The sequence below is a fragment of the Anabas testudineus genome, chromosome 4 (genome assembly GCF_900324465.2).
Source record: "Anabas testudineus chromosome 4, fAnaTes1.2, whole genome shotgun sequence".
NCBI classification, from domain to species: Eukaryota; Metazoa; Chordata; class Actinopteri; order Anabantiformes; family Anabantidae; genus Anabas; species Anabas testudineus.
Window position 1 is genome coordinate 20105535 of NC_046613.1, and position 14017 is coordinate 20119551.

Below are 14017 nucleotides of genomic sequence, written 5' to 3' on the forward strand. Positions count from 1 at the left end.
ACCATCAATCTTCTTTGACATGATGGCTGAGGCCTTGTGCTTAGAAAACACAGATGTGATTGTAATTGCTGGGTTGACTTCTTTGCAAGGAAATATATATGTGCCCTTCAGCAATCTGATTAGTTAGAAGTTTCTTTTTTCCCCCCACAATTCTATCTCCTTGTATTAATCCCCAAAACTGGACGGTGCCAAGTGCTTTAGCTGTGGGCCACGGTGTAGTACTGTGGTTAGATTGAAAAAGTAGATTGCATTGTACTTGACAGCAAAGGACACAGTCCCAGAATGACTCTTCAAGTGCATGTAAACATGATAAAAACAGTGTACATGAATCAGGAACTGCAATTTTCCCCCCACATTTTATCTCTAAGTCTTTACCGTCCACATTCATTTGGTTTCCAAAGTCACGGCAAAACACGTTTTAATATTTATAACTGGTTACTAGTTGACATTTTAAACTTTTCCATGTAAACAAACCTGAGCTGAAAAATGGTATTTTCTTGGTCAACACAAGCTATGTTTCAAAGCTTTTCTTAGATAAATTCAGGTCAACCTTGTCTCATTCAATATGAGTACAAAGTCCAAGAAATGTTTTATTTAAAAGCACGCATTAAGTCACATTACTTAATTAACATTATCATGCCAAAGAGAAACAGAGCATATGCTTCATTCACTACTTCATCTAGACTGACTTAGACAATCAGCTGCTCTGTTCTCAGCTCTGTATGAAATCAATGACCAGAGGAAAATAATCCACTACTTCTCCTGCAGCAGTGCAACTCTGGTCAACTCTTATTCGCCTTACTCGAGAAATAATTTGTTTTCATACAGATGTAGCAACACCTCAATTCGAGTGTGGCAACTGTGTGCCTCTCTTTCTCCCCAGGCAAGGGCAGCTGAGAGAAATTGGCTGGTGCCGTGGAGGGAGTTGAAAGGGATGATGAGAAGTATCGACAGCACTGAGCGTCTGGCTTATTAATTCAGAGGCCTGTGTTCACTGGTTTGATTGATGAGGGCCAGACACAAACTGAGCCATAACAATAAGAGCTACTCAGAGGTCGCAGGCCCCCTAGACGGTTTTCTTCTCCCAACTCTCACTATTTTTCTCTTTGTTTTTCAATCTATAGCTGTGTTGTTGTCCCTTTTCTTTTGTTGAATTTAGTCAAGTCTATTTTTTATCTCTTAAAAAATGAAATATCAGCATTATAACCTTTAAAATACTTTTCAAAGCAATATTTATTCTGTGATCCTTACCGAGGGTGATTCCATTGGGCCACTCAATGTGTTCAGAAACCAAGACTTGTCGGTCCACACCATTCATTCCAGCCTTCTCAATTTTGGCATGACCTCCCCAGTCTGACCAGTACATAAACCTGGAAAGATACACTGACGAGTTAGATATGAGCTACTCATAGAGACGTTGCCCAAGGAAAAAGTAAATAGTAGTTTTCATGTGCACAGTCGATTTTTGGAAGTCAACTAATAACTGATGGAATCTGCTGAACTATAACACAATGTCTGACTCTGCATACAACTCATTTTCTCTCTAAAATCAAATGGTTTCACTTCTGAAACAGACCTAGAATACATTCAACCACAGCAGATACTGTGCTAAACAGGAGGCACTGCAAACTTGGACCACTTTTAAATGTGTGTATCCATGAGAAACCTGTGAAAGCTTGGCTTAATTTGCATATATTTCATGCTAGTCTGGCTTTGTAGAGTTTTGAAAAGAGTCCTTTGGGAAACTCAAGACATCTGAGACAAAGAGAAAGCAACACAGTCTCATCGTATCCGTAAATCTAACTGATGGGTGCAGTACTACAAATAGTTTTATTGTGGTGTTAGAATAAACATCTGAGGGCTAGTCTTAGACAGATTTTTTATTTGAGCATAATAAGGAGGGTCACAGGCTTGTTTGGTTACTATCCTGCTCTCTCATTCTTCCCATTCCAGCATCCATCATTCACCGCCCAAAAATCCTTGCACGTTCAAACGTCTCCCACTCACCCTTGGTGCGGATCCACTGCGATGGCTCGCGGCTCGCTCAGGTCACTGGCTATCAGCACTTTCCTCTTTCTGCCGTCTCCTGTGGCGACGGAGATGCTTTTGTTGCCCGAGTCCGTCCAGTAGATGTTCTTGTGGACCCAGTCAACAGCCAGGCCCTCAGGGGAGTGGAGCGAGTCGATGAGCGTCACTTGCTGCGATGAGTCACTGGCCTCATTGATGTAAGCACTGTTGAGTGGTAAAGAAGTGTGTCAGTTAGCATTCTGGAAGCTTTGAAATTTATGAACGGGCAGAAAATGTCAAGCATAATATTATCTATTACTGAAGTTGTTTTTCTGTGTTCTTTATTTAAATAATACCATGTCAGTCTGACACGTCCGTAACAACCTCAGTCTTCACACCAAACAGCACCTACAAGGGAGAATGATCCCATCTCTATCAGTAACTTACAAAACAAACTACCCCTTTGTTTATCCTCCCTCCCCTGTCCAATCTTTTCAATCTTTCATTTTCCACTTTCTTCCCATTTGCTTTCTGTTCATTCCCCTGTTCCCAGGTGTGTCGTTCTCTTTCTCCTTCCTGCCTCAACTCCATCACTATTGATATATTTCGACATAGCACATTATTTTCTACACTATACAAGAGCTATAAAACAACATTATACAAGACAGCACTGTTTAAAGTCCCTGTTAACACCGCATCACTGCACGTTAGCAAACAGCACTGAAGAACAGAAACATGGATGGGAGGAGCAGCTTAACTAAAGGAGGAGACCAGGTAGTGATGAATGAGTCAGGTACTAGAATGTGTTGTTAATTGGCTGTTTTACTTCATGACTGTCACTCCAAACATCTTCATCTAGGGGGTTCTGTCCTGTGATAGATAAAACAAGGCTCCTCTTCCATGTCCCAGAGTTTATAACATGAAACTAACACCTGTCCCTCACTCAGGGGAGCAAAATGGATGTGGATTAAATCATGTCACTGAACAACAGTGATCTATTTAGAAAGAAGATCACAGCAGCTGTGATAAAAGTTGAAAGAGACACACATTCAAGACCATACTTCAACAATATGTGATTTCCCTTCTGTGCTACAACATCTATTAAACACCTTGTCCAATAACAGTAACCTCACCAAATCAAATCATCAATCGATAAGCTTTTATAATTCTATAGTGACGAGTACAAGTCATTGTGATTTGGTCAATGTTAGACTTATTATACTACTGTACATACACAGATTCACTATGTTATTTCTAGTTAGAAACATTCATGCAGATTGTGAAAACAGGTTGGAGGGATGAATAAAGGGCAGGCTGCAGCGAGGAAGACAACAGAGACAGATGAGTGTAAGACCACAGAGCAGATTGCATCTTTAATTGACTGTATTATTGTTTACAACAGACATCTCCATCATGGGGAGAAGTTAACAAGTCATCGACCCATAGCATGCTAATCACTATGAATTAGCCTGGAAAACCACACTGTGTGTCACGGTGAAAGCAAATAAGAAGGGATCACTTTTAGATACACAGCTATTTCTGTGTATTGAGGACCATCAGCTATTAGTAAATATTTGTTTTTAAAAGGGTGAAGGAAGGAAAATACCTTCCTCTAACTGAGAACAACCTCAAGTAAATTCAATTTAAAAACTTCACTTGTTGCCGGTCACAAGTGACTGTATGTGTGTGTTTGCAGCTTCCAAAACGCTCATCATGACAAATGAGTTCATTTGTCTTGTCTGTGTCACAAGTCCTTGAGTGTATCACTGAGTTTGCGTGGGAGTATGTCTGTGTGTGTGTAAATGTGTGGATGCAGATGAGTAATGGTGGTGATTATTGAGGCAGAGGAAATAGAGAGAGCATATGGCTCAGCTGGGATGATAGAAGACTCCTCCCACTACCTGCCAGCCTGCTGTGTGTGTGTGTATGTGTGCGCGCACAAATACAGTATGTGTGTGAAGGACAAACTGCTCCACCTTTGCTGTCAGACTGATGACACAGCCCTCCAGGTGTGACTGACACACACACCCACTCTTTCACTCTCACTCTCTCACACACACACACACACACACACAGCCCCCAGGTGTGTCTCTCTCACTACCTGAAGGTGTGACAGGTTGAGGCAGACAAGATGGATAGAGCGAAGACAGAATGACAGCAAAGCTTGGGAAACAGGAAAGAGTGTCCTGAATTTGGACAGTGTGTACGTGCAGGTGTGTGTCAGAGTGCATACCTGTATATTTTCTGGTGATACAAATCGCACCAGAACATCTTGTTGGTGGAGACGTCTACGTCCAGGGCCACGGCGTTCTTCAGTGTGGGAACCACTTGTGTGTATTCACTTTTCAGCAGGTCAATACGACGGATCTCATGACGGTTGGTAAACATCAAGTATGGACTCTTACCTGAGCAGGAAATGAGTTATGAAACAATTAGCACTTTTTGTGAATAACACTTTCTGCCATATATTTACTATTGACCTTGACAATACTGGACGGGGAGGCCACAAATCCCAGAAGATAGGTAGGGACGCATGATGACTATTAACCTTTTGTGACCGCAAAAGAGAACATTTTTCACTCATCCCCCACTCTCTACGAGACATGAACCATTAGCAATTCTGTCAAAAGTGTTCATAAGTACAGAGTACATGTCCCAAGGAAACCTTTGCTGATCTTGACAATGACACATAAATTGTACAAATGTCAAACCTGCATTTGAAAGGTGCATCTAAGAGAATGTTTAATGAGCCAAAGGAAGACAAGGTCACATTATCTTTACATGCGAACAATACCTGAAAACTGGCTTCACCTTGTCATGCAGTATTATTTTAATAACATGTAATATAATATAAAAAAGTGCCATGACACCGAAACTGTCAACTCCCTTTGATCCACTACCCTGACCCCTAACACTGACGTCCAACTATCCAATGACAACCCTACATCAATTTTAGGTTGTCTATATATACTTTGCCTTATGTCCTTGTCGATTCTGACACCGATGAGGACACACAGTGTCAAAATGTTGGTCCATTTGCACTGCTAAAGGCTGCAAATCCATCAGTTTGCTCCTCTCCATTTGCCTCTCCCTTATAATCATAACAACCTATACAGACTGTTGGCTATAAAAGTGCCATGGATAGTGTGGAGGGTTGATTTTTAATGCCATGAAGCAACATAATGTAAGTTCATTCAATTACAGTACATCCTGCAGGAAAGTAAAACTATGTGAAGTGGTTCAAAAGCCACAAGCCTTAAAATGGACTGTTTGAAAAGCAATGTACTTGAATGTGTGTGTCCTCCTACTGATTACAGTAACAAAGCACACTGTTCTTGTGAATAAAATAGCCCAACAGCTAGACATGACACATTCTCCTATTTTTAGTACAAGACCGTGTTAAAAGTGTGTTTCTGGGTTCTTCTCCTCAGGTGCACAGAGGTGCTGTGCTGGCACATCAGTTACCTGGGGTACTTTTTTCAGCAGGCTGAAGGTGAACATGAATTAAGCATTTGAATAATTCTCGTGCAGACGACAAGGTCAACTTTATCTTCAGACACAAATGCCCATGTCTGTGTGCATGCCTACATATACCCAAATATTTTCACCTCACACCTAAACTCACACACGGAGAAATCATTTTTTGAGTGATTCCACAGCAATTTGTTTTGTCCTGGATTTCTGTCTGCCTGCATGTCTGCCTGTTTACTTCTCCATCTTTATCTTTTGCTCTCTTTCCCACAGAGCCCCTGTCCTGTCCTGTACATCTTCACTTCTCCCTCCTATTTGTCATGTCACTCTTCACTACCCACTGTCCAATAAAGCAGAAATACCAAGAAAAGCATTTAAAGAGGAGAGAAGTTGGACAACAGGCACGCACGCACACAAACTCATACTGCAACACAGAGCCAACCAAGCCTCAATAGGTTTCCTCAGCCCCGGTTTACTACGGGCTACTGCACAGGGAGAAAATATTACATTTCTACTGCTGTTTGGATCCAATCATTTTCCACTGACTGCTGGGTCTGTAACCATCAATTTCACCTGCTGAGAGAGAGTAGAATGAAGCAAGACACTGGCAAACATGATGGGTGCAAGTGAAGTCACGGAGAAATGAAGAGTAAGAGGATATAATTAAGGGAGGAAGAAAGAAAGAAAGACATCAACAGATCAAGTGACAGCAGGGGAAAGAGCATCAGGTGGTTTGAAAGAGAGTGAAGAAAATGAGAACGACAGAAAGAAAAAAGAAATTTAGATGTGTTTTATAAGGTTGGGGATAAATCTTTCTTGTTCATCAGTCCCCTGACTCACTTTTCAATACAACACGTCTTATTCCTCATCACTGCTGCATCGCAGCAATATGTCATCTTCAAGGCAAAAAAAGACGAGTCACTGTTTTTTTCAGGCCAAGGCATTAGAGATGTCATCAAAAAATCTCAATAAGACCGTTTCTGTCCTCAATAGATCCCAGCAGAGCAACAGTCAGCTTTCTTAACAAGAGCAGGGTTCCATAGATATATTTTAATCAGTACTGCCATTTGAGAGCTGGTCTGCTCCGTTAGCCAATTAAGATAACGTGGTGAAAAGATAAATACGGTCTGGGGAAATGCTGTCGGGCACTACAGAAGCATTGATTTGGTTCAGGCTGAAGCAGATGTTTATGTTGTGGAAATATAAAAGGAAGAGGAACAACCCAACGTACAGACAAAAGGTCAGAAAGAAAAAGTGAAATTCTGCAGGGTGATGGAGAAGTTTCACTGCAGCAAGAGGGAAAGTGCTGGTGGAGGGTTATTAGGAAGATGTTATATCAGAGAGACACACATGTCTATATCACTCGTTAAGACAAACAGATCATAACACAGCATATAATGATGAGCAAATACTGCAGTGGGAGAAAGAAGTAAACTTCAATATTTGTAAAATGTCAAAAAGTCATCCTCAAGTTACAGAACACCTTATTATTTCTGAGGTGGACGGCCATGAGAAACAGTTTTCTTCTCATAAAATGTAAAAATGGGAATGATTTTGTGCATCTGCATTTTAAACTTGTGACCATGTAGAAATTTTCATTATTATTACCAATATTCCTGCAGACAGGCAGAATACAATGCTATGGGGTAGTCCGCTAAATGCCTAAAACTGCAGGAACCACTTCTGAGATGAGGTTTGACAGTGTTCCGCAACATCTTTAGTCCCGTGGCAAAATCTTCTGACAATGGAAGAAATCTGACCACAGCTTTAAACCCATTTTGAAACGTGTGTGCTCAAACTGTCAAGTGTGGCACAAACTGCTCTTGGCACTGTGGTTAAGCCTGCAGTACGCTGTAGATGAGTGAGAGAGAACAAGAAACAGGAGGAGAAAACAAGACCAAAGGAAAAAACAAACTAAACTAAACAAAGTCAGACTTTGGTCCACAGGCAGTTTGTACATTTCCGTTCCATCTTTGTGTGTCTGTTTTTTTTTTTTCCAGCCGGTTTGTGTGTGTACCTGTAATATTTTCCCACCGTCATGTGAGCGAGGAGTAATTGCCTTAATGATCAGTGACTGTTACCATAAAAATACTGCTTGGTATCTCTTTGAAATCCTGGACTCTTTCACCGCTCTTTAAAGCAGAGTCAGAAGACAAAGAAGCTTGTCCAGGTTTGGATGATCTGACCCTGATGCCCTCCTACCGATACTAAGAATCAGTATGACAGCTGATCCACTGTAAAGGTGCTCTCTCCTTTGTACCGGCTGCTGTTGGTCTTTGTTGTAAACAATGTCTGCCAGCCATTTATGGCATGAGGAGAAGAATGTGTGGAACTAAGGTTCAAGATAATAGGAGCTCCCAAACTCCAGAAACCATCTGCAGTGATACAATTTCACAGTGTAGAAATATGAAAGATAATATTTCCTTCATACATGCTTTAATACTTCCATCCCTCTCTTTCTCACTGCTGGTCTTGACCCTAATTCAATTTTTTATCAACTGTGCTTTATAGGTAATATTAAAAGATGACTTAACTTTTCAAGGAAATCTGTCTCTGTGTGTGTTACCCTCCCCCCCCCCCCCCCCCCCCCTCACCTATCTCAGTTCTTCTCATACACTCAACTCCCACACTCCTTCACGCTCTCTCTCTCTTACACACAAACAATAACTCAAGTTGACAACTTGGTGAGTGGCATCACATCCATAAAGGTGTAAACACAAAAGCAATGAATGCAATTAGTGTAGAGCAAGGCTTTTTTCCGGGGACTTAACGGACGCTGCCATGTCCTAATACAAATACAGACACGTTCACATACACAAATACCAGCTCTGAAGTGGGAATGCATTGTGACGGCAACCTGGGACTCTACTTTTAATTAACACGGCTGGTATAACAGTTGCATATTATTTTGAAATTAATCTGCAAAGCCAGAAACCGTTTGCTTGGATTAGATTGAGATGCACTTGCTGTATCAGGGGGGAATAACTGCGTAAAGGTTTTCATGCAGCTGTGAGTAAAGATTCTCTCAAAAACCATCTGCAACTTATGTTAACAACAGTGAACAAGGAAGAAATGCAATAAAATATACATGGACATGTATCTACTCCATAAGTGTTTAACTTGAGGATGAAATTGTTTTTTGCCTCTGGGATAGAAGCACAAATAATAGCCTTGCATTTTCAATCTGAACTTCAATATGTGCAAATGATACTGGCACATGGCACGTTGTCACATCTCATCATAGAATGCGACATCCCTCCTGGACAATCAGTCACAGGAGAATTGTATCTGTGTGCTGATATTGACGGGACTCCTCAAAATAACTGTATGTGGGTCTATCTGACGGGAATCTAAACTGTATATGTACACTGGCTTTCTGTGTGTGTGTGCATGTGTTTATGGCAAATGCAACTTCATTAAGCCCACATTACCTCTGCTTCACAGAGTCGGCTGTATTTATGGTTCTATCTCCATTTTTACCTCTATAAAAAAAAACAAACAAAGAAAAACTAAACTAAACAAAACAACTCCATATAAGCAATAATCCCGCCACATTTTCTATTTCTGCTACTCATTCTATCTCTTTTGGCTATAAAAGTGCAGTTGCAGGTGTGCAATACATGAGCAGAGATATTCATACAATGCATCCATCTATCTATCTATCTCTTCTCCTCGGCCTGCCTACCTTCCCCTCTAATAATTGCCTCAGCCTCTGACAAGGACGGTTTGCACTGCTGAACAGTAATAAAGATTCACACAGAGCGACGTGAGGCAATCAATGGCGGTTTTTATGCCACTTAGCTTAAGAGTGAGGGCCTGCTTTAAGCTCTCTCATTACCAGACCAGTTCACCCTATAATGTCTCAACTGAAGACTGATGGCAGTAATCACTAATAACACTCTCTCTTCTCTCTTTTCCTGCAGAAAAGTTACTTTGCTGGCTAACTCAATCAGTTAAAGGTTCCATTCGCAGTGTGTGTAAAGAGGTAGTTGCGAGGCACAGACAGTACAGAACCTTATTTTCCCCAATAGAACTATATAATGTAGATAAAGCATGATTCATCAGGAGACTACACATCAGAAGCCCTAATTCGTCCATGGCTACAGGAAGCGTTATCTGCAGGTGTTTTAACAGACAGCATCATTATCAGTAAAGCCAGCTGTAATGGACGAAGAATGGTTGGGCTGATTCAAAGCGCCCAAAAGTCACGTGGAGCTTCTCAAAAGACAGAGCTAACGACATGCAACGACAGCTGCATATTCATATGCTCACGAGTTTGAGGCTGAGCATTTTTCTGTTACAATCTTGCCTGGCACAGCTTTGAGGATTTGAGGAAGATTTTATTTTTATTCATACCACTGCTCGGCGTGTTTACCCTGGCCAACGAGGGGGTACAGACCCTGCCTGTGCCCTACAGTTAGTGGGCAGGCCCCTCCTCGCACAACCGCCTTGCCTTGACACTCCAGAGAGAGCAGAGGCAGCTGGTTGCAGACTTTTCATTAGTGAGGGCTGCAGAGGAAGATGGCAAATATTTATCTTTGAACAGATTGCTGTGCAGTGCATGCATACAAAGCAAGCTTCTCCTTTCACAGAGTCCCACAGTGTGAGAATAGTGCGGGATGTGACTCTGTAGTTAGGGGTGATGGAATGGGAGAGCAATTGGTGTGCATGTAAGAGTGGGTCCTGACGTGTAATTCCTTTAAAGTATATGTGTGCCAGTGAAAACACTCATTTCAAAGTGTTTGTGTCTTGTACAAATAGATATGTGTGTGATAAATTGCTCACCCACGGCCTTGCAGGTCTTAGAGGCAGGGTCCATCTCGTAGCCTTCATAGCACTCACACTTATAATCTCCTTTGTAGTTGATGCAGATCTGACTGCAGGCATCTGGATTCTCACATTCATCTATGTCTGTGGGGAAAATCATGGCACAAAGACTTGAAGATCAAAACAAAACTATGGAGACACAGCACGTCATGTTTGCTGCACAGCAACAAAAAGTAGATGAATACATTCAGTATCTAGCATGTTAAGAACTTTTCTCAAGAGAATCTTTTCAAATGCTTCAAATGAATACAGCGAGTCGTGGAATGAAGTTTCTACTATTTACATGATCAGACCGAGAGTTTCCACAACACGAATAAGATCTTGGTTTGAAACATGTGATTACTTTACACAAAAGATTGTCCGGGTTTAGCTGGTCTGACCCTGACAAGTTGTGACTGACATTATTCATGTTCTTCAAAGCAGTAGTTTTAACAATAAAGGTTTTTCCTTCTTTACCTCCACAAGTCTTTTTGTCCAAGAGTTTGTAGCCAGAGGGACAGTCACACTCATAACCAATTTTCCGGTCCCTGCAGATGTGGGAGCAGCCACCGTTGTTGTCTGCACATTCATTTAGGCCTGCAGAGAGAAGCACAGTAGGAGTGAGGACAGAGACAGGAGGTGGAGGAAAGGAGAGTTGTAAGGAGTTGTAATATAGGCTTTGGACAGAATAATTCAGTCTGCATACGACACAAAGTTTTAAAAAAACATACATATAAAGTAGGTTGCTGAGTTTTGTCCTGTTGTGGTCCTGACAAGTGGGTCTGTACATTATACAAATTACAATAAAAGAAATAAAGAAAAAATAACAGGGACAGAATAAGGGATAAGGAATATGTGCGTATGTGTGTGCAGTGTATTCATGTGGGATTGCCTGGGTGCGTGTTCATAGCCCACAGGCACAGAATTTGCCAAACACACTTGGAATCAATCCATTTTCGAAAAAGGGATCTTGGCCAGGTACCAGGTGCCTATTGTCGCACATGCACATGCTCTCCTTCATCCTCTCACATCATTCTCTCCACTCCCTCCTCATCTCTTTTAAGCAGAACAGATTGGACCTCCGCTCAGTCATGCTACCTCGCTCTGTTTTTTTTTTTTTTTTGGTATTCATACTTTTGTCTTTTCACTACTCTCCTGAAGCACTTCATTGTTGGTTTGCATTAAAGATTTAAGTTTCAAGGCTACAGGTACTGCTGTGAAACAGCGAGAGAGAGGAGGGAAGAGAGAGTTACGCAAAGAGAGACATCAAGAATAGAAAAATAATTTTAAAAAGTAAGATATTAGCAGGACTAGAATTAAGGCAAATTTAGAGTCAGTGTCTTCTATCAGATAAAGACAACTCAACATCAACTAAAGGTGGTAGAAGTACACAAACTTAATATTCAGTTAACAGTGTAAGTACTTCCATTACAATAAGATTCCATTAAAAGTATAAATGCTGCTTTAAATTCATCATTCAGTCTCACTTTACTCCACTGATACTCTGCTCTGAGAACTTTATAATACAATTTCTTTGTAAGCTTGATGATCATCTTTTCAGCTGTATATGGTTGGAAGTATGACATGGACATGGCAGTGGAAAAAGAAGTGTTTGCGTTACAACACTGTTAAAATCTATATCTATCTAACAGTTTTTGGGATTATAAACAAAGAGGAAAACATATAATTAGCCAGAATTCAGCAGTGTTGTGTGTTTTTATTCCTAAGGGGAGCCGTCAGAGTTACGATATGAAGTACTTTCCTTTTTTAACAATACTCCGGCGACGTTCATAATCAAACTGTCTTCAAAGTTTGATTGTGGGGCTGCACAAAGCCCAGACACAACTCCATCTTTATATGAACTGGAACACTAACCACGCTCTGCACTGCGAGCCAGGCTTCGTTGCCCAGCGTCCCTGCGTAGCTTCGCTATGTTTTTGTGCCTGAATGGGAAAAAATCCCTACAGTCAGGTGCCAAATTTTTTGTGGAAAGCCTTGCCAAAAGAGCGGAGGCTGTTTCAGCAACATCTTACTGTAATTATCCCGTTTTTGGGGGGATGAGGTGTTTGGCAATTACATGTTGTGAAGTGAATGTAATGTTCAAGTGTTCACACACTCATTTAGTGTGTATGTGTCTCATCCTCTCTTGAATGGTCATGTATGAATTAGTTTTTAACCATTTTTCATTGGTCAGGAACATTAACCAAGTTGTGAATAATCATTTGACAGTTTTAACTAATCAAAAAGCTGTAACCAGACACACAAACCATTATGTTTAACATTAATCATATGGCCACAGGATATTTCAAAATGATGTTACCTGTTAAGGTTACACTTGAGAAAAGAAAATTACTGCTAAAACACAACTTATTTCAATTGCAATTACACAACTTACACAAACTTCACAAATTTTATTACCAAATATCTTTTTCTAAACTGCCTCACTCTGTTTGCAGCTAGATTACATCGCTTGTGATTTGAGACCAGTGACTGAACCTCAATAAGTGGTAATTATCTGTGCCGGGTGGGTAATCTGTGTGGCTCCTTATGGGTAACACAGTCCGGTCACGTTTTCCTGGCTAAGATAACACTAGAGGGTAGAGTCACTTGGCTCTTTGATCATAACAAGGCAGTTGAGAAATGTCCTGATTCACCATTCCTTGATCAAATGAAGCTCCTTTTACTACGAGTGACCACCCATTAGAAATAGTTGATGATGCCTGGGAAAGAGTATGTGCATCAGTGCTATAAGATTAACATGTATGCCTGTGGTGGTGAAAGAATTAATGACGATCTGGATATGTGGATGTGTTTGTGTGTTAAGAGAAACAGAGAAAAATGTCCTTACCACACTCCTTCGTAGGTTCGTCAGACCAGTCCTTGCAATCTTTCACATTGTCGCACACCTTGCTGCTGTCAATGCACTCCCCATTCTTGCAACGGAATTTTTTGGGGCCATCGCACTTTGTAACTGTGGTGAACACACAATATAGAAACACAAAGATTTGACATTTGTTTAGTAGCCGATTTAAAAAATCTCGCAGTATGTGTGCATGATGTTTAATATAAGCCAGAGTTTGTGGTTAAACTACACAGACACAGCTGCTCAATACACAGCTGAGGCTTTTTGGAAACTGCAATGACTAAAAAAAAAAAAAAAAATCTATTCAGGTTCCCAGCTGCACTTCAGGACACTGGCTTCAAGATCACTGCCGTCCGATGAAGACCTTGAGCTTTTCAGATGTTAATGTGTAAACTCCAGATGACAGGCATGCTAGGCAATGCAAAAATCCTTGAATGTGATATGTAATGTAACACTCACCATATAGGTGAGCACAGAAAGATGGAAAATAAATAAATTAAAGGGTGGTAAATTTATGCATGGCAGGGTTTGAACTACAGGAGAGCCCAGGACAGCTGAGCTCCCCTGAAAAAGACTCCAGCTCCCCTGAAAGCAATAAAAATTTTAGTACGTTAGAAGAGGGTGCACTTGCTTTAGCAGAGGTTATGTTCAGTCTCTATTATAGCATATAGCAATAATATATCTTCACTGATATAAAGTTGTGCGATTCTGTATGCCATGTGCAGTCTGGTTAAGTTTCAAGAACGCTGTCGTATTCTTGTCCTTAAATTCTCCCATGTTTCAGCATAAGTCTGGTTTGTATGAGTGCTCCGCGTCACATTCACTAAACTTTCTAAACTGCACAGACTTGTCGTAAATCACTTGTCTGAT

General features: G+C 40.9%; 1 protein-coding gene across 7 annotated transcripts in view; it reads right to left on the reverse strand.

Annotated features, from left to right (window-relative positions):
* The window catches only part of lrp8 (low density lipoprotein receptor-related protein 8, apolipoprotein e receptor), a 142921-nt gene that overhangs the window by 20166 nt on the left and 108738 nt on the right, over positions 1 to 14017 (reverse strand). For all 7 annotated transcript variants that reach the window (XM_026345056.1, XM_026345055.1, XM_026345052.1 and 4 more), the window contains 6 exons: positions 13133 to 13255; positions 10762 to 10881; positions 10264 to 10389; positions 4241 to 4412; positions 2008 to 2232; positions 1252 to 1370 (listed from right to left, as the gene is read on the reverse strand). In XM_026345056.1, the coding sequence (XP_026200841.1) occupies positions 1252 to 1370; positions 2008 to 2232; positions 4241 to 4412; positions 10264 to 10389; positions 10762 to 10881; positions 13133 to 13255 (885 nt within the window). The remainder of the gene's footprint in view (positions 1 to 1251; positions 1371 to 2007; positions 2233 to 4240; positions 4413 to 10263; positions 10390 to 10761; positions 10882 to 13132; positions 13256 to 14017) is intronic.